The sequence below is a fragment of the Dipodomys spectabilis genome, unplaced genomic scaffold, assembly GCF_019054845.1.
Source record: "Dipodomys spectabilis isolate Male_0828 unplaced genomic scaffold, ASM1905484v1 ptg000145l, whole genome shotgun sequence".
NCBI lineage: Eukaryota > Metazoa > Chordata > Mammalia > Rodentia > Heteromyidae > Dipodomys > Dipodomys spectabilis.
Genome location: NW_024870822.1, coordinates 14,618,648 through 14,645,357, shown reverse-complemented (window position 1 = coordinate 14,645,357; position 26,710 = coordinate 14,618,648). Strand labels below are relative to the sequence as shown.

The 26,710-nt window shown below is 39.2% G+C and overlaps 1 protein-coding gene across 1 annotated transcript in view; it reads left to right on the top strand.

The window, feature by feature from the left end:
• Nell1 (neural EGFL like 1) overlaps positions 1-26,710 on the top strand; it is an 837,848-nt gene that overhangs the window by 219,389 nt on the left and 591,749 nt on the right. Inside the window, exons 10-11 of the mRNA XM_042691722.1 lie at positions 7,257-7,330; positions 14,370-14,469. Coding sequence (XP_042547656.1) covers positions 7,257-7,330; positions 14,370-14,469 — 174 coding nt within the window. The remainder of the gene's footprint in view (positions 1-7,256; positions 7,331-14,369; positions 14,470-26,710) is intronic.

The following is a 26,710-nucleotide window of genomic DNA, read 5'->3' as shown; positions in this document are numbered from 1 at the left end:
ACATTGCCCCATTTGTTAGGAAATGGAAAGGCTTGGAAAAAATTATATTAAGTGAAGTAAGCCAGGCCCAAAGAAACATAGGTCCCATGGTTTCCCTTATTTGCAATATCTAGTATAGGTATGAGTCAAGCGGAAAAAGTCAGAGAATGTGATGTTAGGAAAACGAACCCTCAAATATGTATTTTAATGTTTTTGTTTCTTTCATGCATGTGTTTCTAACGCATTTATAATATTATTTCTTTGTTGCTTTGTATGTCCCTCCCCCACAGTGTAACCCCCGCTTTCACTATATTTGATGTCAGTATAACATGTGGAGGAGACGGGGACAAACAAGTCGTTTAAGGATTCAGGTGGACCTGTTGCAACAATGAGAAGTACAAAATGTCATGTCAAAACCACCTTTACAATGTCGGAGTGGGGGGGGGAGGGGGGTTTGATTGGGTGGGGGGGGAGGGGGGAGGGTGGGAAGGGAGGTGAAGGGTAAACAAAGGAGGAGGCTGCAATGCTTGGTAAGAAATGTATGCATTTTCCTGCCCATGTAATTGTAACCCCTCTGTACAGTATGTTTTCAAATAAAATAAAATAAAAAAAAAAAAAAAGAAATATCCAGTTAGGTCCTAAAGTTATTATTTAAGATAAGAACTAAAATCAGTCAAAGTTAGTCTTAAAACCTTTTAAAGTGCCCTAAAGACTTGAGTCATTTAGAAGTACAAGTACATTGTTCATCTTCCTAAAAATTGGGAGTTGCTCCATGGAATTCATAGGGTAGAGTCCCTGTGAAATAATTCTCTCTCTTTATCTGTCTCTGTCTCTGTCTCTGTCGCCCTCTCTCCCCCTCTCTCTGTACATGTGTGTGTGTGTGTGTGTGTGTGTGTGTGTGTGTGTGTGTGTGCGTGGTTTGCTATATTGAGCATTCTTTCTAAACTGAGGTCCAGTTTGAAGTGGAGATAGGAATGAACAGTGATGATGGGGAAATCCAAGTTCCTTTGCTCTTGAAGAGTATATATTGCCCTGACCACTTTTTATCTGTCTTTTTTTGCTTTTTGTCTACCATGAGGTGAGCAATTGGACTGTAAGTCACACTCGCTGTCACAATACTGTGCCTCACCACCACAGGCTAAAAGCAAACATGTGTGTTAAGAAAAGTTTACAGACAATAGCTTAGCAGAGCATTTCCAAATGAGTAAGAGTTTGCTAGGTGCCAAGCTGAGTGAGAACATACTCGCCACAGGGAAGTGCACGTGTAAATCCATGCTTTGGGTTCTTAAAAGCAACCTTTTTCTTTTTTGGGAGAAGGCGGGGACATAGTCATGGTATTGAGATTTGAACTCAGGGCCTCACACTTGCTTAGCTAGTGTACTTTAGACTAGCTTTCCGCTGATTATTATTCTGCTGTATCTGCCAGGGCTAGCCTGAAACTGTCATCCTCTAGATCTCAGTCTCCTAGTAACTGGGATTACAGGAGGAAAGCATGGTTTTCAAGCAGTGTCATAGCAAACTCAAAGAAGGGCTTTTAGGAAGGTTATTATATCAGAGAGCTGGAGGCAGGGGGAGTAGATATGGGCGTTTGGGCATTTTCCAGGGTAGAGATGATTCTGTTGGCTGACAGGTCCTATTTGGGGAGGTGCAAAAGCAGGGGTATATGTGAGTGGTAGCCAAAGGACCTGGCACATGACAGATACTCAGTGAGCATTGTTTTGCATGAGCATCTGTGAGGGAGAGGTTGCCAAGGTTTGAACAAGAACCCAAGGGAGGCTCAGAGTGTGATTAACAGAAATAAGGCCATGGAGGAAGTAGTCTGGGAAGTGACATATTATCTTTTTGGCATGTTTGAACTAGAGATGCCTGAGGGACAACCAGTTTGATGTGGGTGTTTTGCACAAAGAGGGGCTGTTTGAAGCCAGGGCTGAAAATTACTTCACTGAGGGAAGAAGAATCCTTGGGTGTTCAGCCCCTCTAATCTGCCTACTCTCCTTTAAAGTGTAAAGCTGAGTGCTGAGTTTTTTTTTTTTTAAAGATTCTAAGCCATTGAATACCAAAGAATGGTTGGAATGTGTGCAGGGTACAAATTCCTAAATAAAGACAGTATAACCTCCTATCCACATATGATAGGAACATCAAAAGCTGTACCTGTCAATTGCTTATTCAGTGTGTCATCCAGTTGACAAAATTGTTCAGTCCTTACACTCGAGAAAATCAAGGTCAAATTTGAAGGGTCACATGTCAGTGGGTACCTAAAGATATAACTGCCTAACATACACACACTCTCTCTCTCTCTCTTTCTCTCTCTCTCTCTCTCTCTCTCACTCCCAAGTGTGCTTGTCTCTGACATCATGGGGAAGTATATGTTGATGCTGGTTTCAATTTCATGGTTGGACACTGTGAAATATTCTAGGCTGCATGTCCCTGATGTGATAGGAAGGGCTCAGGTATCCGTTTACATTTCTACTCACATTGAAAGCTGTTGAAATGAAGTCTCGAATGCCCCAGCCAGACGTAGCAGAGCCTGACTCACCTTATGCTTGAATTTCCTCAGACATCAAAACTAAGCTGTTAGGCTGTAGATCAAGGAGATTGGATAACAAGGAGTGATGTTAGGCATATGGAGGGCAGTGGCAAGGAAGGAGGGTTTCTGACTGAGAAGCAGAGCTGGGGTATGAAAATGCAAGGGGAAATCTTACGGCCTGTAGTTGTGAGCTGAAAGTTATCTGGAGTAAATTAATTAGAATTCTTATCATCTAGGCATTCTGCACCATGCCATAGCTGCAAGTAATATAGACATTCAGTTGACTTCATCCACCAGCTCCCAAAGCACTCTGCTGTGGGAGAACATAAAGCTCAATGGACATCTAATTTCTATACCAGACTAGTTGATTTGAGGGATGGATATATCCCCAAGTGTGGTGGGAGAGTAAACAGGCATTCTTGTTTCCAGATCAGAGTTCTGGGATGGGGCTGTTAAAGAAAAGAATTAGACAAATGTCTTAAAGACAGGCACCAAGTGCATTAAATAGCATTGTGGAGTGACAAGGGGCAATGGGAAGAAGCAAAGGAGTATTTCTGTCTTCCCCAGCCTGAACCAGGAAGCAGATGGCACTTGGACAGCGGTGTATTTATCAGGACTGCCACTCTGGAGTGGGCCACCTTGTCAATTTGGTCACAGCTGTGTTTGGCAGTATGAGAATTTTTGTACAATAATTTCAGACCCTTGGAGAAATGGAGTCTTTTCCTGTAAGTAAACTGGGAAAGCCAAAGTCCTTATGACCAATGACTCATGCTTAAACTGATTTACCTAGAAAACTGAGGCATAAATGGTGATCTGGGATAGTTCTTTTGTGTGCATGAGTGTGTATACAAGAGTGTGTATGTCTGTGTGTCTGTGTGTGTGTCTATGTATGTGTATTGATAGGAGTTGAACACAGAACCTTGTACATGTGAGGCAAGTACTCTGTCAATGAACTATATCTCAGCTTTTTTTGTTTTAACCTTTTTTTTGGTATGTGTATGTGCAAGTATTTGGGCTTAACCTTTTTTGGTGTTTAATTGGAGATAAGAATGTCATAGACTTTTCTGCCTGGGCTTGCTTCCAGCTGTGATTCTCAGGTCTCAGCCTCCTGATTTGCAAGGATCAGCTAGGATTACATGTGTGAACTACCTACACCTTACGTTGTTGCTACCTTTGTGGGGGCTAGCCTTGGACTCATGATTCTTTTGACTTGATCTCTGGAGTAGCTAGTATTACAAGGCTCTGTGCATTATGCCTGGTTTATTTTTTCTTTTTCATTTAAGTGAATTGTGGAAGAGAATAATTTGGACGATTATACTGATTCTTCATTTTGTTGTTGTTTTGTCTTTGAACCTCTTGTTATCTATGTTGGAAGTTTCACTGAATAGCAGGAATAGGTCCTAACTGGACATCAGGAAATCGGAATGCATTTTGCTACTAAATAGAGCTCATTGATTCTAAAACTATTTGTAATTACTAAGAATAAACCAAGAGAGGGACTGAGTTGGAGGCTAAAGATAAAATTATGAGCAATCCCTGCTCTTAGGGAGTTTACACTTCTAAGAGATAGGTAATTGAATGGTCAATGGAGACATTGTATGTTTTATGCTACAAATAGGGTTAAGTCTGAAGTACAATGGAAGCACAAAGTGAGAGCAATCAGCCAGTATTAAAGATCAGAAATAACTTCTCAGCCAGTTGCCTATGATGTCCACCTGTAATCCTAGCTTAATCCTAGGTAGGAGGCTGAATTCTGAGGACTGTGGCATATAGCTAGCCTATGTAGGCAGATCTGAGAGGCTCCTGCCAATTAACCAGCAAAAAGCTAGAAGGGGAAGTGTAGTCAAATGCTATTATTCCAGCTGTAAACAAAGAACATAAGGCCCTGAGTTCAAGCCTCAGAACCAGAGTATGCACACACACACACACACTCACTCACACACACACACACACACACACATATCTCACATATCTCTACAAGAACAATTTCTGGTGCTCTATATGGTGATAAGTCAGTGTAAAGTGGACAGTCTGAGTATTCCTTTAGAAGATAAAAACATGTGCAAAGCCTAGAAATGAGAAATAAGCATGACTACAAGATTTGGGGAGGTGTGCATGTTTGTGTGGGTGAGAGAAAGCTCAGGAACTGGTAAGCTGAGAATTTTGGAAGCTGAGGAAGCACTACATAAATGGCCTTATGGGTTGAATTAATGACCTTAGACTGGGGTTCTAAAAAGGATGTCGTATTTGCACCTAAAATAGACCTTACTGTTCTGTGGAAAGGACTGGAGCAGACTGAGATTAGAACGCAAGAGACTTAGGAGGTTGTGGTAGGACTAAAGAAGAGTGTGAGATTGTAGCCTGAGTGAAGACTGTCTGGAGTCGAACGGGGAACAGAGAAAAGTAACTTGACTTGAGAAACTTGAGAAACTTGGGATTTCGGCACCAACGTGACACAAAACTGAGTTAGAGGCAGAAGTTAGAAAGGCCTCAGAGCATGCATTTTGAGGTCGGTGCTGGTGTCATTGATGGAGAGGAGAAAAATGAAATGGAGCAGGTATGAGTGGGGTATGGATGCTGTAGATCCTACTTTAAGGGAAAAATAGAGTCTGCAGTAGAGACTTGCATGAGATTGATTAGGCAGTTCTCTCAGGATCATTTCTGTAGATAGACGTGAGATGGTGAAGCATGCACAATAGGGCAGAAGAAGAGGCTGAACTGCAATGCAGTTATAGCAAATGACTCTGTTATTACTTTAGGGAGCTTCAGAGCTAGAATGGCCTTACAGAGTTGTCCTGAATTTGGGGCACAGGAGATAGGACTTTGTACTACTTTCATCAACACTTTTTTTTTATTGGTTATAAGATGCCCAGAAAGGGGATTTCATCTAGAGCAAGTGCCTCTCTACAGCTCAGGATAATTCCTTGATAAATAGCCCATGCCTGTTCCAACCAGCAGATCCCAAGGTGATAGATGAACAGATGTCTGTGTAGTAAGATCTCAGAAAATTGTTTATTAAGTAATTAATATTCAAATTGCCACCATCGGGTGAGGAATGAGTTTGTCAGACATGGTGAAGCTGCAGTTCTCTTCCCCAACCCTTGCTATTAGAAGTTCAAATTGGACCTTGACAAACTTAAAGGGGGGTTACAGCACAGATAGACTAAAGGGCACATTCCAAAGGGTAGGTGACAAAAAGTCAGGGAGTACTTTTTGGTAAGGATTCCAAGAACTTCCTCAGTAAGATAAGTACACACAAGGATTCTGTCTTTTAACAGGAATTAATGCAAAAGGTCAGACATTCTACTTGAAGCACGCAGTCAAATCTGCAGCCAGTCATAGTTCCCACAGGGTTCTATGGTCCCCTTAGCCTGAGAGACATGCTTGTGCCACTGTTCCAACAGCTGCACACATGTGTCTTTTGCTCTGGATAGCACAGCACACAGCCCCTACTGCAGAAGTATGATGATTAGTGGACCGTTGTCTCTCAGTTTTCCTTCCTTGTGGCTAAGAAGAAGGGTTTGAACTAGCTGTTTACAAGGATTATGCACACTTGAACATTCCTGACAATCGGAAGATTATAGAACTAGAAAACCAAACTAGGTTAACACCCCTCCCTGTTTGTGCCAGTTCTGTCACTTGAACTCAAGGTCTAGGTACTATATGCTTGAGCTTTTTTTGCACAAGGCTAGCTCTCTACCACAGTTCTCTACTTTCCTTTTTTTTGTTAATTAGAGATAAGAGTCTCACTTTGAACCACAATCCTCAGATTTTAGCCTCCCAGTTCACTAGGATTATAGGTGTGAGCCACCAACATCTGGCTAATTAACCCCTTTTTAACAGATACAGAAACAGAGGGCCTGAGAGATAAGTTAATTAGTTTTAATGGGAGAGATCTCTGAGGGCATATCACAATTTCTGCTTCTTCTGAATAAGGGGGCTGGAAGGGCTGCATTAGTGCAGGAAAGAAAAGAATCAGCCATTGCTTGTTCTTGTTGAGTGGGTTTATATCAAATGGGTGTATTCTGTGCTTGCTTACAGTGTATCAGCATGTTAATAAGGGACTGAGTCTCTGGGATCCCTGTTAAAGTTCCACTTATGCTTCTCTTTGAAATTTTCTTCAAAGTCTATTTCTGCCTTCTGTCCTCCCTGTTCGCTTGTTAAACTCACCTTTCTAACAGCAGTCTCTGCAGTGCATCCATGTAGCAGTTTACTGGATTAGCTTGCATTTCAAAGTTGTCTGTCTTAAAAACACATAAGCTACGACACCTATTCTTTAAAATGATAAGGAAAAAATAAATGGATTCTCCTCCACTGAGACTGTGTTCTGATGAATGCAACATAAATGAAGTTCCCTTTCACTGAGTCTGCTTCTTTTAATAGTTGCAATGTCTGAATCAAAAGTGCTGCTAATTTTACTCAATGGTAATGGTAGTCAAATCTTCCTGGTTTTAACCTCTGACCACAGCAATTCATACTCTAGTCCTTTAGTGCTTGCAACTTTAAACTAATTATGTCCCATATGTCACATATGTCCTATATGTGAATGCCAGGCAAACACATTTGAGATGAGATCTGATTTGGGAATCTAAGGTTTATCCTCCAAACTATTTTACACCTTACTTTTCATAAAGAGATTTGCATTGCTTAGAATCAATGTTTCTGTGAAACCTGTTGAGTTACATGGCACCTTTGAGTTCATTTTGTAGCAGAGCATGACAGACTGACCCATTTTTCTCTTTTATTACAGCAAAATGTATTTATGGAGGAAAAGTTCTTGCAGAAGGCCAACGAATCTTAACGAAGAGCTGTCGTGAATGTCGAGTAAGTTTTCATCTTATGGTCTTGGTCATGTTGGAGAATGAATAGATAGACATATGAGGTTTAGATTCAGTGAATAATGGGCTGCATTGGCCTGGATGGATCAAGAATCCTCTGTGGTGGTTGGGAGTAAGACTATGGGGAAGGCCCAGCCATTGCCATTGTATGATTATCTTGTGACAGTATGTGGATCCCATTGCTTGGGAAGGAGCTGTCTCAGGAAGGATGTGAGAAAGGAGAGCCAAAAGCTGCTATGACTCAGGAGAGATTGGTGGGTGGTCCTGAGAAAGGTTGGTATTAGAGCAATGCTTTGTGATGCCAGCTGTGACCATGCCATACAGCTGACCAAATGGTAAGAAAATGCTTCTGCCTCCTAGGTGTCCTTTCCTATGCCATAGGAAGTATGGAGCCTTAGATTTTGTTCAGTAATCATCCAACATGCACGCATCTCACATTAAGCATATGCTATTTTCCCTCAGAGAATACAATGGTGAAGAAAACAGTATCTGACTTTATAGAACTCCAATCTCGTGAGAGTAGGAATATTAATATAAAATATAATGTCAGTTTTTACTTAAAAATATGAAGGAAGCTGAGAGGATGGAGAGGTTTGGGGTGGGATCTGGGAAATATCTCTTCGAGGATGCAATAGTAGAACAAAGCCCTGGACCCATGACCATGTGAGGAATCCAGATACCAGTTGTGTTCCTCCTCCTTTTCCTCTTCTTCCTCCTCCTCCTCTTCTTCCTCCTCCTCCTCCTCCTCTTCCTCATTTTCCTCCTCCTCCTTCTTCTCTTCCTCCTCCTCCTCCTCCTCCTCCTCTTCCTCACAACAGCCTCCCCCTAGCCTGCCCACCCACCAAGTCTTTCCATTTCAACATTATAACTAGTTCTCAAATTATTCTCTGTGTATATCTTTGCTGTCACTGTTCATGATTGGAATTTCATCATTTCTTATCTACTCTTAGTGCTCCTCCAGTCACCCCAAAGAAACACAGCAATCCCTGTCACCCCTAAAGATGCAAAGCAATTTAAGACACGTGCTCATTCACCTTTAATGGACCCTCATCTCTCAGATCAAGTCCCAGAAGTCTGAAATCAGAGAGAACAGCCACGGTCTAGTAGGGAGAAGCTAGCAAGCACGTCTCAGACAGATGGAAGAGAAAGTAGTTCTGTGCTTTTTTCACTTTCTTACCTCACTCACTGCAACATAAGAAGAGATCATCTTATAGGCATACCTATCAGCCCTAGAGGAATATAAATGAGATGGAAGAGGCCAAATGCAATAATAAGATTTCCCAGAGCTTCATGCTGAGCTGCCTAACCAAACTTCCCTTCTGCCCAATATTAGCTGGAAAATTTGGCAAGAGAAACTTATCTTCTTTACCTATCTAACTGAGGTTCCTAGATAGCACAACTTGAGGTATGGAGTTTTGGCTTGACTCTCTCTCTCCCTTCCTTCCTTCCTTCCTTCCTTCCTTCCTTCCTTCCTTCCTTCCTTCCTTCCTTCCTTCCTTCCTTCCTTCCTTCCTTCCTTCCTTCCCCCCTTCCTTCTTCTGTAGTTATGGGGTGCTGATAAGAACAGTCCTAGTAGTGCAAAACTGAAGGCAGACACAAGGAAGTAAAGGAGGAAAGGCAAGCAGGCATATACAAGGCTGTGCTTTATATTGCAGCCCCAAACTACAGCAAAGCACTGCTGGTTTTGTGAGGCACCTTCAGAACGGCTGACAGAACCACTTTGTCTCAGAGCAGACCATCTTCCCAAACACTTTTACTCACATTATTTCATCTTCTCTTCATCACATTCTGGGAGAAATGGTGACATATATTTTAAAGATGGAAGTGAATGAGGTATTTAGAGGCTTACAGATGCTTTCAAGGTGATACAAACCAAAGACAGGACTCCTTTGTGGGAAGAGGGTGATAGGGAGAGAGATTTCCTTCCTATATCCCGTCTCCTGTTGCCAAAATCTACCCCAATAGTTGACCTCCTTGAACACTCCTTATCATGTTTCCCATTTCTCTCTTTTGAGTAGCAATAGGAATGCCAGGTCCAGTCAGATTTGTGGGTACAATGTTGTAATAGTCTTTCTATATTGATAGGTGCTACATAGGGTGGCTTGGCCTTCTTTTTTTTGAAGAAAGAAAAAACATTCTAATATTGTTCCCCTTCCCTAATTCAAATAAACATATATACAATACCAGGGTACCAAAATCAAAAACATTGTCAATAAGGGATATACCATAGGGAGAAGAACATATAAAAGAAACAAAAAAAAATCACATAGTACATTGAAAAATAACAAAGAAAAACCTCTCGTGTCAATGTCTTGGAGTTCATTTTGTTTAGCATTATCTTATATGGTCATATGTACATATCTACATAGTCTGAAAGTGAAAGGCTGGAATAAAATTTACCAAGCAAACAGCCCCCATAAACAGGTGGGAGTTGTAATTCTACTATTAGATAAAATAGACTTTAAAGTAAAATTAGCGAGAAGAGATAAAGAAGGTCATTACATACTAATTAAGGAATCTCTCCTTCAGGAGGATATTACAATTCTAAATATCTATTCACTAAATAACAGAGCACCCAAATTTATCCAAGAAACACTACTGTCCCTAAAATCACACATAGAGCCAAAGGCATTAATTGTTGGGAACTTTAACACACCACAATCTGCACTGGATAGATCCTGGCAAAAACTCAACAGAGAAACCTCAGACCTAAACAACTGCATAGACATCTACCTAATATTTCACCCAGCAGCATCAGAATACACTTTCTTCTGAGCAGTACACGGAACATTCTCCAAAATAAGCCACATTTTAGGTTATTCACTTTAGACACGTTGTGTATACATGTATGTGAATTCACCTAAATAATTTTATATTTTAGAGTGGTAGTTTCTGAAGGATTAAATAATCACTTTTCAGTCTATCTAAGGATATCAAATTGGTCAGGCTAGGGCCCAGTGATTTCCTTACTAAAGGGCAGCATTTATAAAAAGGCCATATAAGAGCTTTGGGAGGGGTATATGCAATGGATGTAGTCAGCAGGGACAGAGAATAGTAGGATGAGTAGTCTTTCCCAAGTAGCCTTTCTCAAGCTTCTGGCCTTAATGCTAATGGCCTAATGCCTAATGATATCTGTTGCATGTAATGGATTGACTTCTCTCCTATGCATCTCAAGTGGCACATTGTAGTGTCATCCTTGAGAAAATAGAAAAAATAGTTCTCAGTTTTCTATGTTCTGTGGTACAAAGGAAGATCCTCAGTTGACAAGAGGCAACCTGAAGATCCATCAGTCTCAATTTTCTGGGATCATTTTAAAGTTTTAGCAGCACTGATTAAAGAAGGAACAACTCAACTGTTTTCACCGAATATTTTCAGAAGTTAGCGTATTGTTTTCCTTTGAAAATCAAAAACAATATGCTCTTTTAGCAGTCTGACTTCATTTTGTTTAATTATTGCTTTTCTCAAACATTTCTGTAGCTGAACAATATTTTTTACTTAAAAATGTAGTTTTCACATGTAGTTAGAAATTCAAGTTGCAGCACAGTGATTAATTAGTATAGAACTTGAGTGCTTACATTTGACCAATGACATGGTGATAGTTTCTCTAAGGTACAAAAAAAATAATAAGAAGAATTGTATTTTTCCAGATAGAGCTCAATACAGAGGTTATAAAATATCATGCCATAAATCAGGAGGATTTAAAAACAGTTTAAAATATAATTTATGAATAGTTTTCAAAATAGTAAAGAAAAAAGGGTTGTAATTACTATGTAGCTCGAATAATTGATTTAGTAGTATTTGTACTACAGTAATCACATTTCAAATTTTAGAAACATATAAAAGTTTCTCTCCTTATAAACATTTAGAGTTATGATCTTACTCATTAAATATGTTAAAAGTTAATGAGGGGGCTGGGAATGTGGCTTAGTGATAGAGTGCTTGCCTAGCATTCATGAAGCCCTGGACTCGATTCCTCAGTCCCACATAAACAGAAAGGGTATAAGTGATGCTGTGGCTCAAGTGGTAGAGTGTGCACCTTGAGCAAAAAGAAGCTCAGGGACAGTGCCCAGGGCCTGATTTCAAGTCTTGGGATTGGCAAAAAAAAAAAAAGTTAATGAGAATTACTGACCCAGTGATTCAGAAGTTAAAATATGACCCCTTAAAAAATTCCTTTTTAGCCAGGCACTGGTGGCTTATGCATGTAATTCTAGCTACTCAGGAGGCTGAGATCTGAGGATCATGGTTCAAAGCCAGCCTTGACAGGAAAGGCCAAGAGACTCTTATCTCCAATAAACCACCAGAAAACTGGAAGTGGTGCTGTGACTCAAGTGATAGAGTGCTAGCCTTGAGCTGAAGAGCTGAGAGACAGTGCCCAGGCCCAGAGTTCAAGCCTACAACCAACCAAAAAATAAAAAAAAAGAAATAAACCAAATACCTTTTGTGAGTAATTAAAAGAAAGCTCTACTTTATGTTAAACATGTTTTATTTCAGAAAATCAAGTATGCATTCATATAGTAAGATTCTGAATTTAGAGAATAGAGCTTAAGAAACAAAATGAAAACCACTCTAGAATCTTATCACTTAGAGATAATTACTTTTATTGATTTGAATTTTGATAGCAAGAATGAAATGTATCTTGATCATCGTAGTTTGGATTCTTCTGGAAGTAGACCCTGAACTAAGGATTTCAGTAGAAGTGGCTCATTATATACCTGCTCTGAAGAGAAGCTAGTCCAGTAGACTCTGGAGCATGCCATTGGGGGGGGGGGGGGGGAAGGAACAAAGAAACTCAGCAAAGGTGCAGTTTCAGAGAAAGATCAAAGGTAAAACTTGAGGTGAAATTCCAGCCATACTTTGATGCCACTAGATTTTTATTAAGTAATTAGAAAATATTTTTATAATGGATATTTTTTTCAGTGTTTTTACCTAAAGCATTTGCTATAGACTTTCCTTTATTATAAAGCATTTAAAATATATACCTGTTCTCTTTATTTTTTATTTTTTTTACTAGAGTAAGAGAGACTGAACTCATCTTTTTATTAGTAATTTTCTTGAATGATAACAACATAATCTATGAAGAGTCCCCAGATCCTGACCATCTCCTAATTGCTCTACAGATGCCACTAGTTTTTCTGGAACATAAATGAAACCCCAGGCATTGTCCCTTCTCTCTAAAGAATGTCTAATGTAGTCATTTGCATTGGGCCATGAGCACAGAATTGTAGAATTTACAGATAATTCTGGTTTTCTGCATAGACACGGTCTATGTCCCAAGGCAACCCTCTAAGGGTGACAGAGATGAGTCATTAGTAGTAAAGCATTCACAATTTAGGAGTAGGAACATAAAATGCACAAAAGAGATGCAGCAGTGTCTGTTTTTCTACTTATGCCAGGAAGCAGTGGAGAATTGGAATAAATACATAATGTCTAAGGATAATATTAGATTCAAGATTGGTAATTTGGCATATTCCTATGCCCCAATAATAGAATTATTATTGTCCATTGTAGTAATTTGTTTTATTCTCTGTAGGAGAAACTAAGTTATGTCAGGAATAGAATCTTACATTAGGAGTAGTGCTAATTTTTGAGGCTGCCCAATTTGACTTGGAGTGAAGAATGAAAATGGACTCTAGTAGAAAACAGAGATTGAGAGTCAGAGGCAGTAATTCTCAGCTCTTAGGGCTAGTTCTAAGAATCAGTATATAAGAAAAAGTTTAGGTAATGGAGAGCAAAGGAACAGAAGCAAAGATACAGAATGCTAAATGTTGGCCTATCCAGGCAGGAAATTATGAGAAAAGACAGGGATCCATGCTACAATCTACTCAAGAGATGATAATTGGAAATTGTTATTTCATAGTTAATGTTATTAGTATTCACATTTTAGAATAGTATACCTGATATAATGGTAGGTCTTGCTGAACTAGGAAACTGGGGCTGAGAATGGGGCCCTGGAACCAAAGAACGGCTTAGAAATGGAAAACTCAGTAACTCTTCCATGTATCCTGGCTGATGGTTTCTATCCTGTTCTTTTATCCATGTGTGGAGCAGACTTTTGGCCTTAAATGAGATTTCTCTTCCATTTTGCTTCTTGGTTGTCTTAAACATCTCTGTAAAAATGGTAGAGAAAAACTCTTATAAATAAAATAAAGGCCTCTCTAGCATTTTAAAGGATAGTAATTAATGAGCTACTTCAAAACAAAACAAAACAAATACAGATGTAGTAATGCCATCAAAGAAGACCTTAGTTGAAGTGAGGTCATAAAGATCCAGCTGCTGAATATTTATCATTTTGATATAGGTGACTTTATCTGTATCCAGAGAAACACTAGTATTTAGTTAACTAAACCTCTTTCATTCATACCTGATTTCTTTAGCCCTTGCATATTTCCTATGCCAGTAAGACCTCTTCTTCTTTTATTATATTATTCTATAATACATTTTAGTACAGCCCATTTGGGGGGAGGTATTGCTATACTGCATTATGTTTTTTAGTTTAAGAGATTATTATATTTTTCCTCTTTCAACCAAACTTTGAGTTCATCAGGAATAATGCAGGTGTTTGCCTATCTTAAGGTTCACAATGCCATTACCCTGTGGAATGCACGAACTGGCTCACAGAAGCTCATGGGACGAATTCTGCTTTCAGTGAAGAAGCCATGTTGGTGATATCTCAAAATTGACCTTTTAGAAAATTCACATCAAGAAATTGGTCAGGCTTGCGAATTAGACCTCCTTACTCAGGAGTCAATTGCTAGCACCCATTTGCTCTATAAAAGATACTCAGAACCTTGAAATTGAGGCTGTTTCCCTTAGAGGGGAAATTGGCTCTCTCTTTCAAGAGTTTCAGCAATGTAATTTGCACTGTCATCATTTATTAGTGGAATTCCCGAGGGTGTTGTTAATGTTGTTCTAATAGTGTAGGTTGTGATAATTGCAGGATATTAAAAATGAGTCTTATAAGTTTGGATCATTGGCTATATCTTTGAGCAGCTTTTTAAAAAATTTTCCTAATATTTGGCTTCCAGGGTGGAGTTTTAGTAAAAATTACGGAAATGTGCCCTCCTTTGAACTGCTCAGAAAAGGATCATATTCTTCCAGAGAATCAGTGCTGCAGTGTCTGTAGAGGTGAGTGGAGCTGGTGTGGGCGGTGTTTGTGGTGGTGTTGGGGTGGGGGTGAAGGTTTAATGAATAGTACAGTAATAATAACCTATATTTCAAACTCTGCAGTGCTTCATGGTCACTTTCATATCCCATTTACTTTTCTCAGTCCTGGTCTCTTCAGTTACAAAATGAAGATAATAATAGTATCTACTTCATAAGACTACTGTGAAGATTAAATGGGATAATGCATAAGCACCCAGCATAATTCCCAGCATGTGATAAACATTCAGTAGATGATCATTCCTATATTAATGCTAATGATATTCCTGCAATAATAACCATTATTATCATTATTACATTATTTCTCATAAGGGGGATTGAGAAACTCTTTTTAGCCTAGTCCATGAGCCAATTCCTATATCAGACTCAGAATGACTTATGATGGATCCTTATTCATGAGATATATTATATGTAACTTTTTCTTTTCTACCTTCTTTTTAAGAAAAAGAGTTTCACATAAGTAATGCTTGATTGTGAGTTAATTCTTGGGTAGGAATCGTTTCGCTGTCCTTCTTTTGGAATTTCCTTCCTTCTCAAATTTACTCTTACTTGTTTAAACACTTGCTTATATATTGCTTGTTTTTTGCAATGTTCAACCAGAGGGAATCACATGGATTAGGAGAACCTAGTATTTATTCAAATCTTTTTTTTTTAATTGTAAAAATACCGTATAGAGGGGTTACAATTACATGGGCAAGGTAATGAGTACATTTCTTTTTTTTTTTTTTTGGTTCCGGTCGTGGGGCCTGAGCTCTGGGCCTGGGCGCTGTCCCTCAGCTCTTCAGCTCAAGGCTAGCACTCTACCACTTGAGCCACAGCGCCACTTCCGGCTTTTATTCTTTTGCTTATGTGGTGCTGAGGAATCGAACCCAGGGCTTCATGCATGCAAGGCAAGCGCTCTACCACTGAGCCACCTTCCCAGCCCTACATTTCTTTTCTTTTCTTTTTTTTTTTATTGTGAAAATACTGTACAGAGGGGTTACAATTACATGGGCAAGATAATGAGTACATTTCTTGTCAAGCATTGTTGCCTATTCCTTTGTTTCCCCATACCTTCCCTTCCCACCTTCCCCCCCACATCCCCCGCCCCCGCTCCCCCAACTCCCCCTCCAAAGTTGTAAAGTTCGTTTTTCTACCTAACGACTTGTACATCTCATTGTTGCAATGGGTCCACGTGTATCCCTAGTTAAACGGTTTTGTTTTTGCCCTTCCCCTCCACAAATTATACCAACATCAAATACAATGAAAGCAGGAGTTATACCATGGGAGCGGGACATACAAAGCAACACAGAAATCATCTTATAAAGATGTTAGAAACAATCACAAGAAAGAAAAAAAAACATTTGATTACTTATCTTGGGGTTCATTTCACCTAACATTGACTTATCTGATCTTTTCTGCTTGACTCAGACATATACTAGTTATTGCAAATAAAGGAAACCATGGGACCTATGTTTCTTTGCGCCTGGCTTACTTCACTTAATATAATTTTTCCAAGTCTTTCCATTTCCTAACAAATGGGGCAATGTCATTCTTTCTGATGGAGGCATAGAATTCCATTGTGTATATAGACCACATTTTTTTGATCCATTCATCTACTGAGGGACATCTGGGTTGGTTCCATTAAGAAGTAAATGCAGTTAAACTTATAACTACTACTTTAAAACATGCCTACCTCCAAACACTTCATTCACACACCCCAAAACCCACCAACTTACATTGTTTTTGGCTAATCTTTGAATTAAGGATAATGTAGCGGCACAATAGTTTAGTTCAGTTAATTTCATATTCTAATCTTGTGAAATCATTTTTTTCTAGCACAGAGATTAGTAAACATTTTTTTTTAAAGAAAAGGACACCAAGAGGATATTTTGGTCTTATGCTCTCAGAGTACTTTTCCTAATTTATCTGCTTTTAAAAAAAACCCTGCAATTATATATTTGCAGCTGGGATGTCTTAGACATTTAAAAATCAAGTGGAATTTTCAGAGGGATGCATTTATTGGGAACCGATAAGGGAACTGGGTAGGCTTTTATAATTTAATGTAAAATCCACCATTTGTTATTTGTTAGAGGGCCAAGTGGGATTCGGTTTATGCAAATATTTTCTGACTTATAGCTTCATTAGAATAAAATCATTGATCAGGCTGCACAAATTCAGGAGGAATGCCATTGTTCTGACCCAGAGTAAAAGTGAGCAGATCAAGTGCCACTGCTTTTGCTAGCATTTATGTAGGAAGCATGCCCTCTTTATCAAAAGAGCTGTCCAGAGGAAGAGTGAGATGCAGGAGTAAGACTTCATAGACTTGAGTTTAGCTAGGGCCAATCTGTGAAACAGATAACTTTCTTCTTCATACTTACTCCTTTCCAAATCAAGACATCTCAATTTGGAAACTGATGGTTTTCATTTGAGATGTGTAGGTATGGAAAAAGGTCTTGGAAACTCTATATTTTGACAGGAAATGGAGCATGTGTTTAGGAAAGATGTAGTAGGTTGGGAATTTCTTGGTAAGTATGGTGAGTTAAATTATTTGAGCCTAGCCGGGTGCCGGTGGCTCACACCTGTAATCCTAGCTACTCAGGAGGCTGAGATCTGAGGATCGTGGTTCAAAACCAGCCCAGGCAGGAAAGTCTGTGAAATTCTTACCTCCAATAAACCACCAGAAAACTGGAAGTGACGCTGTAGCTCAAGTGGTAGAGTGCTTGCCTTGAGCTGAAGAGCTGAGGGGCAGCGCTCAGGCCCAGAGTTCAAGGCTCACGACCGACAAAAAAAACAACAACTATTTGAGCCTATTAGCTCTCTTGGATTTCTACAGTGGTGCCCTTCCTTCACAATTCAGATGCTGGAAAATTGTTTTTTGATTAAGGGCTTTTACAGCTCCACCCACCAGCATTTATTTACTGCTTCTCCTTGTTGACCCACAGCACAGAAGATCCAGAACATTAGCTCATTTCCTAATGGTTAGGTCTCTGCATATCAGGCAATCAGAAAATAAAAATAGTATTTGTCTGGGCAGTAATTGGTCTCTTCTTTATGAAACTCTACAATTTAAACAACACTGGAGAAAGTATCAGTCAAACAAGCTTAAGGTTCTATCATCTTCAACTTTCTTGTGCCTCTATGATCTATGCATCCTGCAAATTCTATTCCATCTCTCTTAATTCCAATGTATTTCCCAAGAGCATCTGTAGATGTAACATTAATATTTAACTACATCTTTTGTGAAACATATTCTCCTTTGAAAAGGTATCTGTTCAGCTATGTATCTATGTTGTGTGTTGGTGGCTCACACCTGTAATCTTAGCTACTCAGGAGGCTAGAATCTAGGGAATAGTGGTTTGAAGTTAGCCTGTACAGAAAAGTCCATGAGTCTCCATCGACAGAATAACCAGCAAAATGCTGAACTAGAGGCCTAACTCAGGTGATAGAGAGTGCCAGCCATGAGCAAGAAGAGAGTGCAGAACCTGGGGTTGAAGCCCCAGTACCAGCATACACACTCAATATATGTGTATATATATGTGTGTATGTTTACATATGTATGCATGTATGTATTGTTTCATTTATGTTGTATTTGCTCAGTGGATTCCTAGATAAGGAGGGGACTGAACAATTACTTTTTTGAAAAGATTTGGAAAGCCCAGGGCCCTCTTCTATGGGAAAATATTCCAATTTTTCTCATTCCCCCTTCCTTCTTGCTAAAACAGAAAGTGATGAAAAGGTGAGAAGAACCCAATTTCTATGTAAAATGGTTTTTGCCCTGTATATGGAAAGTCTCCATCTTCTACTTCATGGATTGAAATTGTCCACAGAGACCCATGCGGAAGGTTCTGACAGGTTGAAATGCATTGTTTCAGGAATGAATACAGTGGGATGTTGCAGCCATAGGGATTCTGCCACCCTGATGTTATTGATTATGGGAACCAAAGTAGATGTGGCCTTTCAATACTTGCATGGAATGCCATTTCTTCAGTTAGCACATTTATCATCTCTGTCTGTCTCACTGTGGGTCAGTCAAGTCATTAGTCTGAGGAATATTATCCCCTCAGAGTATCATTCCTCAGAAATTCAAGTCTAACCTGAAACCTTTCTTGTGCCTGCCTGGGGAATTGAAGTTTTGAAGATTTATTGTCATTAAGACTCTGATGAGCCAACTCATAGAACAATTCTTTAGACTGGGCAAGTGAGGAAATTGCAAGAGTAGATTTTACTTTCTGTCCCAGTTGGATGATAATATAATATCCATAAGTTTCCCTTAAAAAACAAACAAATAGGGGCTGGGAAGGTGGCTCAATGGTAGAGCGCTTGCCTTACATGCCTGAGGCCCTCAGCACCACATAAGCAAAAAGAAAAAAGCCAGAAGTGGCACTGTGGCTCAATTGGTAAAGCGCTAGCCTTGAGCTGAAGAGCTGAGGGACAGCGCCCAGACCCAGAGTTCAGGCCTCACGACCGGACCCCCCCCAAAAAAAATTTGTTCCAATGATTATATTTATGGTTCTTTAAGTGTAGGAGATAATGTAGTTAAGACTATTGTTCCTATCACATGATATATTTATGTCATTTTTATGTCTAGGATTTTATTTATTATTTTTATTTTTGTGTTGGATCCTGGGGCTTGAACTCAGGGCCTGGGCATAGTCCTCAAGCTTTTTGCTCAAGGCTAGTGCTCTACTACTTGAGCCATGGCTCCATTTCTGGCTTTTTTTGGTTAATTGGAGATAACAGTCTCACAGACTTTCCTGCCCAAGCCAGCTTTGAACCACGATCTTCAGATATCAGCCTTCAGAGTAGCTAGGATTACAGGCATGGCTACTTACCGCCTGGTTGTATCTGTGATTTTAAATGACATTATTATCAGCATAAGATAAAACTCCATAGATTAAATATTTGAAGTAGTATTTAAACCTATGTTGGCAAGGAACTAGTGGCTAACTCCCATAATCCTAGCTACTTCATAGGATGAGATCTGAAGATCATGGTTTGGAACTACCTCAGATGACAAATGCATAAGAGTCTTTGATTAGTCAGCAAAAAGCCAGAAGTGGTGGTATGGCTCCACTTTTTTTGAGCAAAAAAGATAAGACCTCAAAACCCTGAGTTCAAGCTCCAATACTGGCACACACAAACAAACAACATTTTATTGGTTACAACTTATTTTCTCAAACTATTACTTCCAGTTTGATTTTGAATTTGTTTTTTTACCAAACTGATACACATTTTTGAATGTATCTACTGGTACCCCCATTGACTAATAAAGATGAAAGGCATAGACTATAGTTTTAAACTGAATTTTTCCCTTTTTAGGAGTTAAACCCACAACCTTACACTTAAGCAAACATATTCTTGGGGCTAGAAGCATAGCTCAAGAGGGGAGCCCTCATCTAGCAAGAACAAGGTCCTGAGTTCAGTCCCCCACACTGACACGACAAACCAACATGACAAAGAGTTCTCTTTTTATTTGGGGATATATTGGGTAATTGGATAAACAGGTAGTTAAACCCATAGGTTTGTTAGCAAAGCCAGAATGCCCCTAGGAACAGATCAGTTTGGGAAGACACATGTAAAGAAATATAGAGGACGGATACTGGGCATGTGCTTCTTTATAATTGCTGGGGATCATGATGTTAGTTACCAGCTGTACCACCCAGAACATCCTTGATCACTGCTGCAGCATTTCTATGATGCATCTGAACAGTTTGTACTAGCAGCATGAAATTTGTTTATGTTCCTCTTTACTTTGAGATAATGGCCATGGCAGGAGCCTGTCCACTTGGTGTGTGAGGTGATGAGATGGATCTGGGGCATATGCAATTGGAGGGACATCTATGTCCTTTCCTGGAAAGAAGTAATAAAGGCTTGCATACAGATCCAGCAGAAAAAGATTGCACATGAATATCCGGTGCTCTCTGTTAAAGGCTGAAAAAAAATCAGTAATTTTGACCATGCATTCTTAGGGCTGCACGAAGAAAACATACCAATCTTTTGGCCCACCCCCAAATTCTTGACACACTCCTCAGGATTTTCATTCCCTTCATAATCAACTCTAATTGTATCTTCAATGTCGCCAATGACTTTGGAGAGTGTTGCTGCATGTTTATGACTTCAAGTGTTGGAAAAAAGTTCTTCCCAACATCTGTTCCAAATGTGTTTATCTGTAATTTTAATTCATGCTCACTTGCCTTGTCATCTGGCCTGGACTGAAATTAGTTGAGATTATTTGTACTATTGAAGATTTTATGCTTTTCAATTAGATCCTCCCAAAGCATCTTGGCATTGCATGATTTCCTCCCCCCAAACCCAGCCTTCCCCTCTCATTTGAGGTGAATTTATAATTAAAGTGGTTTTAAAGAGAGGATTTGAGGTTACTTGAGGTGAGAAGAGACTTGGAAAAGAGGCATTTCAAGAGCATGTAAGCTAGCATGCAGATGGAGGAATGACAGTATTTGGATGGGTTAGATCCTCTGTGTACTGATGGATGGCCTCTGATATAAAGTTCTTCAGCCATGACTTAAACATTGAGGACAAGGCTGTAGGTTCAACTGGCAAGACCTGGAGCAGGGTACATTTGAAGGGGAGTAAAGTCTCAGGGAAGACATGAAGCCAGTGGCCATGAAAGAACTCCAGTGCATGAAAATCTAGGAAGCTTCTGGAAGGAAACATGTTGTCCCAGAAAGAAGACCTGAAACTAAGTCCAGGCTTATTTGGGAAGGACAACCCTTAAATATGGACTATTGCAGAAAGAAACCAATTGATTAAAACTTGGTTGAATATGGAATTTAACCTTTCCTGATGGCCCAACCCACTGTCTGCCGAAGGCTGATAGAATTTTCTCACCCTTATTTGGACTGGAGAGTACGTAAGGGTGTCCAGGTTTCCATAAAGGATCTTTGGGCCACTTTTCTCATCACTAGCTCATAAATCAAGCTGATTCCATACCTCTGAGGAATATAATTTCTGTGAACGATTGCTACTTGTATGAATTTAAAGGTTTGGGCAAGTGCTATGGGAGGGAAGAGGTATTGACTTGTTCAGATTTAACAGAGTAGAGGAACTTGCAGTGCTTTCTCAGAATGTTGAGGCATGTAATTTCAAAGGCAATGGCTTAAACTACAGGAGACTAGATTATAGGCAGGAAATTGAGGACAAGCATTGGGACTCTATATGGGGTTACTTTACCTTAGCCGTGTTAAGTCAAACCGAATATGATGGTCTGTTTAGTCACAGGAGTAAAGCATACAGATACATGTCCATCATTGTCAAGTGAATGATTTTGAAAGTAGTGGTCTGGGGCACTTTATTGTAATAGGGGACAACAGATTTAAACAAAGCAAATTATTTTCCTAGTGTTTACTGGTCATGATGAAAAACCTGCAGATAGAGGACCAGTAGAGAGAGTCTAAATTTTAGATTGATCCTAACCAGAAGAGGAAATATATGACCGCTAATGTTTGTTGTGTTCCTTCATTATTTCCTTGGACATTCATGGTCACTTACTGCTCCATGTATTTGGGGAGTTTCTATCTTCATCCATCAAACGTCATTCATCCTTGAAGTTTCCTCCTCAATCCTTTTCCTTAGGACTCTTGTTTTGGTAATACAGTCCCAGAATTCTGTGCACCTCTCCATTATAATGTCCTTTGTAATGAGATGCTCAGAGCCATTTATCCCTGCCAGAGTGTAAGGTAATAAAGATATGTGTACAATGTTTCTATGGTATTCCTCTTCTTGCTGTATCCTTATTGCTTGGTGCAATGCCTGGGAATGTCCTAAGTGTTCAATGAATTTTTGTTGAGTGAAGGAATGATATCCCTGGTTATGAACTGAAATTAAGCAGGTGTTTGGAGTAAAACTTGAAGGCTTGTTTCAGGAGATTGTGTGTCTTTCTCTGAGCATCTGCTTATTTTAAGCACTTAGCAAAGAGCTCTCAGTGGGCTTTACCCATCTTAGCATCTCTTTCATGGATTCTGTTCTGTGGCAAATGATTTCTCTTCTGTGTGTTTCCCAAAGCAATGAGTAACAGCAGTGTGTTTCCTGAAGGAAGAAGCAAGGTTTCTTTCTTTTGAAAGATCTAGGCATGTGCTAGATGTTATAGCTGATGGAATGCTTGTCTACTCAGGCCATGGTCAACACTCCTTGAATTTCCCCTGATGATTCCAATCACAGCTAAGCAGTCCTGCGGAGAGATTCTGGAGACCAGGTTTGGTCTTATCACCTACTCATTTTATTGTCATAGGGAAAGTAGTTAACTTCTTTGAGACTCAGTTTATTCTTCTTTAAAGCACTTCCAGTTTTCTGTGACTTCTTATGAGCATACGAATTGTACAGTGGGAGGTTTCATGGAGACATTTCTTTTTTTTTATTGTGAAAATACTCTACAGAGGGGTTACAATTACATGAGCAAGGTAATGAGTACACTTCTTGTCAAGCATTGTTGCCTCTTCCTTTGTTTCCCCTTCCCATCCCTTCCCATCTCCCCGCCCATCATTGTGACATTTCTATACATGCATACAATATATCCTGGTCAAACCCACTGTCCTCATCTCTCCTCTCTCTTCCCTCCTCCTGTTGTCTTAAAGGATTTTAAACTCATTTTATTGTTCAGTTTTCATACGTGCATATAAGGAACTTCAACCATGTTCACCCTCATTTACCCTCTCCATTGGCCCTCTCCTCTCTTGTTGCTGCCTCTCCCCCCCCCACATTTAGTGTTGCCTGTTTTACTTTCCTCTGTTTTTTGATGTATATTAATAATACAAATGGGTTTCTCTAAGGTGATTCATAGTTATTCATTATAACTTAGTCCAATTAACTTTATCTATCACTCTCCTTTCCCCTGTTCCCTCCTGTTAGTAGCTTTCAGTGAATTTTCTTATGCTATCTTCATAGGCACCATGTGTTTGAATCATTCTGTTTCCTCCCTCTCCCCTTCTTCATCCCCCAAATGGCTCCACATTTATACTCATGTAATTTGTATGTGTGTATCTGCATGTGTATATGCTGTAATTTTTGCTTTTATAATACTGATGATTAAACTCAAGGCCTTATATTTGCTGGGCAAGTGCTATACCACTTGAACAATGCTCCCAGTCATTTTTTAATATATTGCTTTTAGAGAGCTTCACACTATTTGTGCCCAGACTGGCTTACATCTATGATTCTTCTGTCTCTGTCTCTGTAGTAGCTGGGAAGATTGGTATGTGCCACCAGACCTGGCCCTAAAACATCTTCAATTCTTAAGTTGGAAAGACCAGAAGAATGTAGTCATTAACAGTAAATATTAATCAAATAACTGTAATAGACTGGGATATTGTCTTAGGGACAAGAGGAACAAATATGTATAGTACTTTCTCTAAGAAAGGTGAGCTTCTTTCTAATTGGGAAGCAAGAATGGCTTCCTTGAGTAGAACATTGTACATGGGTGTTGGGTCAGGGGTGGTGTTTTATGTGTGTGTGTGTGTGTGTGTGTGTGTGTGTGTGTGTGTGTGTGTGTGTTGTTCCTTGTAAAAATGTTGTTCCCCATGTTTGTATATGATTCACATAAAATTGTTTGAACTTACAGTTAAAACATGGATTCTTTTTTCTTTTTGCAAGTAGTGGGATAAGAACTCAGTGCCCCTTGCTTGCTAAGCAGGCATTTTATAACTTGACTGACATCCTCAGCCCTTTCCACATATGTATGTATGTATGTATGTATATATATATATATATATATATATATATATATATAATGACATTGTTGAGTCAGTCTAACTGATCTATTACCTCACACAGTCATTTTTTTCTATGTGGTGAGATCATTTAAATCTACTTGTGTAGCAATTTTCCAGTATTATCTGTATTCATCAGGCTGTCCACTAGATTTCCAGAACTCACTAATTTGCTTAAGTAAAGTCTTGTATGCTTTAACCAAAATCCTAGTTCCTTCCCCCTTTCCATGAATAGATTATATTTAATATTGACTTGAAGATTGAATTTCTAGTAAAGATGGATAATAATGGCATGAGTTGGGAGAACAAGTTTTCCAAGGCCTGCCTTGGATAGATAGAGATGGACATACTAGAAGAACAAAGGCTTGTATATTTGTTCCAAGTTGCAGATTTTTAAGGGAGGGAGACACAATCAAATTTGTATTTGAATGGATCTTTGTGGAAAATAAGTTAGAGATAGACAAAAAGGAGATTAGGATGGTGAATGAAATGATTTCCAATAGAGGGGTGATAGTGGTGTGGAATAGAATTTTTAAAAATTATTATTGTTGTGTAGTGGAAGAGAAGGAGATTGATTCAAGAGATATGTATGAAATAAGAGACTGGGAATATAACTGAGTGGTAGAGTACTTGGTTATCATAAACAAGGACTATGATTTGATCTCGGAACTACAAGATGACAGACAGACAAACAGAAAGAGAAAGACAGAAAATCAGACAGATGAAACTTGCCAGGGATGGTATTTGAGGAGTTTTGACTCTATTTTTTCTAGTCTGAGTAGAAAAGGGCTAAAGATAGAAATGGAGAATTTGGAGAGGATGGGTTTGGAGGGGGAAGATCTCGAGTTCAATTTGTGGAGTGGAGCATGAGAAGTGTGTGTGTGCATTCACATGGAATGTTCATGGGCTACTGGTTGTAATGATGTGTCAGTGATACATCCTAGAAACTTGGAGTTATTTCCTGTGCCCATAGAGGGGACTATAATTCCTCTTTATTGCTCCTAGAAATAGTTAGACATTCTCAATCAGGGTTCATATGTCTTCAGAGACAAGTGTTGGATAAGATTTAACTTCTGGCCAGGAGAGATTGGCAGAAACTGAAGTTGGGTCTTAAATGGACTAATTAAAATAAATTACAAGGCAAGAATGGTTACAATCTCTAAACTTTATAAATGAGTAATTGCTAACAGTTTTGTGTGTCCCTATGTATTTAAGTCTCAGAAGAAATATTTTCTTAATTGTCCTAATTTGATCTTTAGAATCAAGTTGTGAATATGACCTCGCTGTATTGCTTTTGATATGTAAACTTCCAGCCACAATCTCCTAACCTGTATTATGGGAGATAAAGTAATCTTCAGGGTTGTTGTATAATCCATGTAAGATGTAAAGCACTATACTTGATAGGTTGGCAGAAGTGAATAAATGATAGGGCATTTGTATATTTGGATTAGTCCTCATTGACAGATGACACTGTGTGCTTCTAATTATAGAATTGTTTCATTTATTAAAAGATTCAAGTTAAAAAGAGCTTGAACATCGGGCAGCTTAATTGTGCATGTGTCTGCTACCATCTACTCTCGGTTTCTAAATCCATAAGAGATAAAAGACAGAAAATGATATATAGGGAAGAGGGTAATTTTGAGGAGCCTCATGTATCAGATCACATTGATAACCACCTGAAGAAAAAAAACCGAACTGAAGTCTTAACTGGAGCACTTGAGAGAAAGACGGGCTAGCAACCAAAGACAAATATCCAGGAAAGCAAACTGTGTATCTTAAGTGCCATTCTATCCAGACACATCAGATAAGAAAGACAAAGCCTTTAGCAGGATTTTGAAAGACAGAGAATTAATTGAGGATTTATAAGTCAGCAGCCAACTCAGATGCTGAGGTCGGATTTTTAAGAATGATGCTGGCCAGCTGGGGTGATGAAAAGGTTCTAAAACCTCAGTGGTGGCTGACACCCGAACAACTGTGTAAATTTATTGAAGAACATCAACCTATCTACTTGAATTGAATGGTATGCAAATTTTACTGCAATAAAAAAATGTTTAAGGAAAGAAATATGGTGACTAGTAAATAAGTCAAATTTGCTTTCCAGTGGGTTAGGATGGAAGATTTCATGCCCTTGTGTATTCATCCATCTGTTTATTAAGTCTTTATCTACCCATTCTTTTTGCTGGCCCATTTGCCTATCTGTTCGTAAGTCACATATCCATATGTTGTTCTGTCCCTATGCAGAGAGCTTTAGGTCAACCAGAATGAATAAGTGTGGACTTACCTGAAGAAGGTGGAATAGTTAAAAGGTTATGCTTTCCGTTAAGATTTAAAATTGCCCTGGAAAAAATTATAGTTGGGAAATAAGAAGTAACCTAACTTGTAGTATGTTTGAACTACATGGGCATAAAGGATGTCCTCTATCTCTTCTGAGCTGTAGAAGACTTAGAAATCTGTTTCTCTTGGAGGAGAGTGGAGTGGAGTAGCACAGTGATAAAGTTATC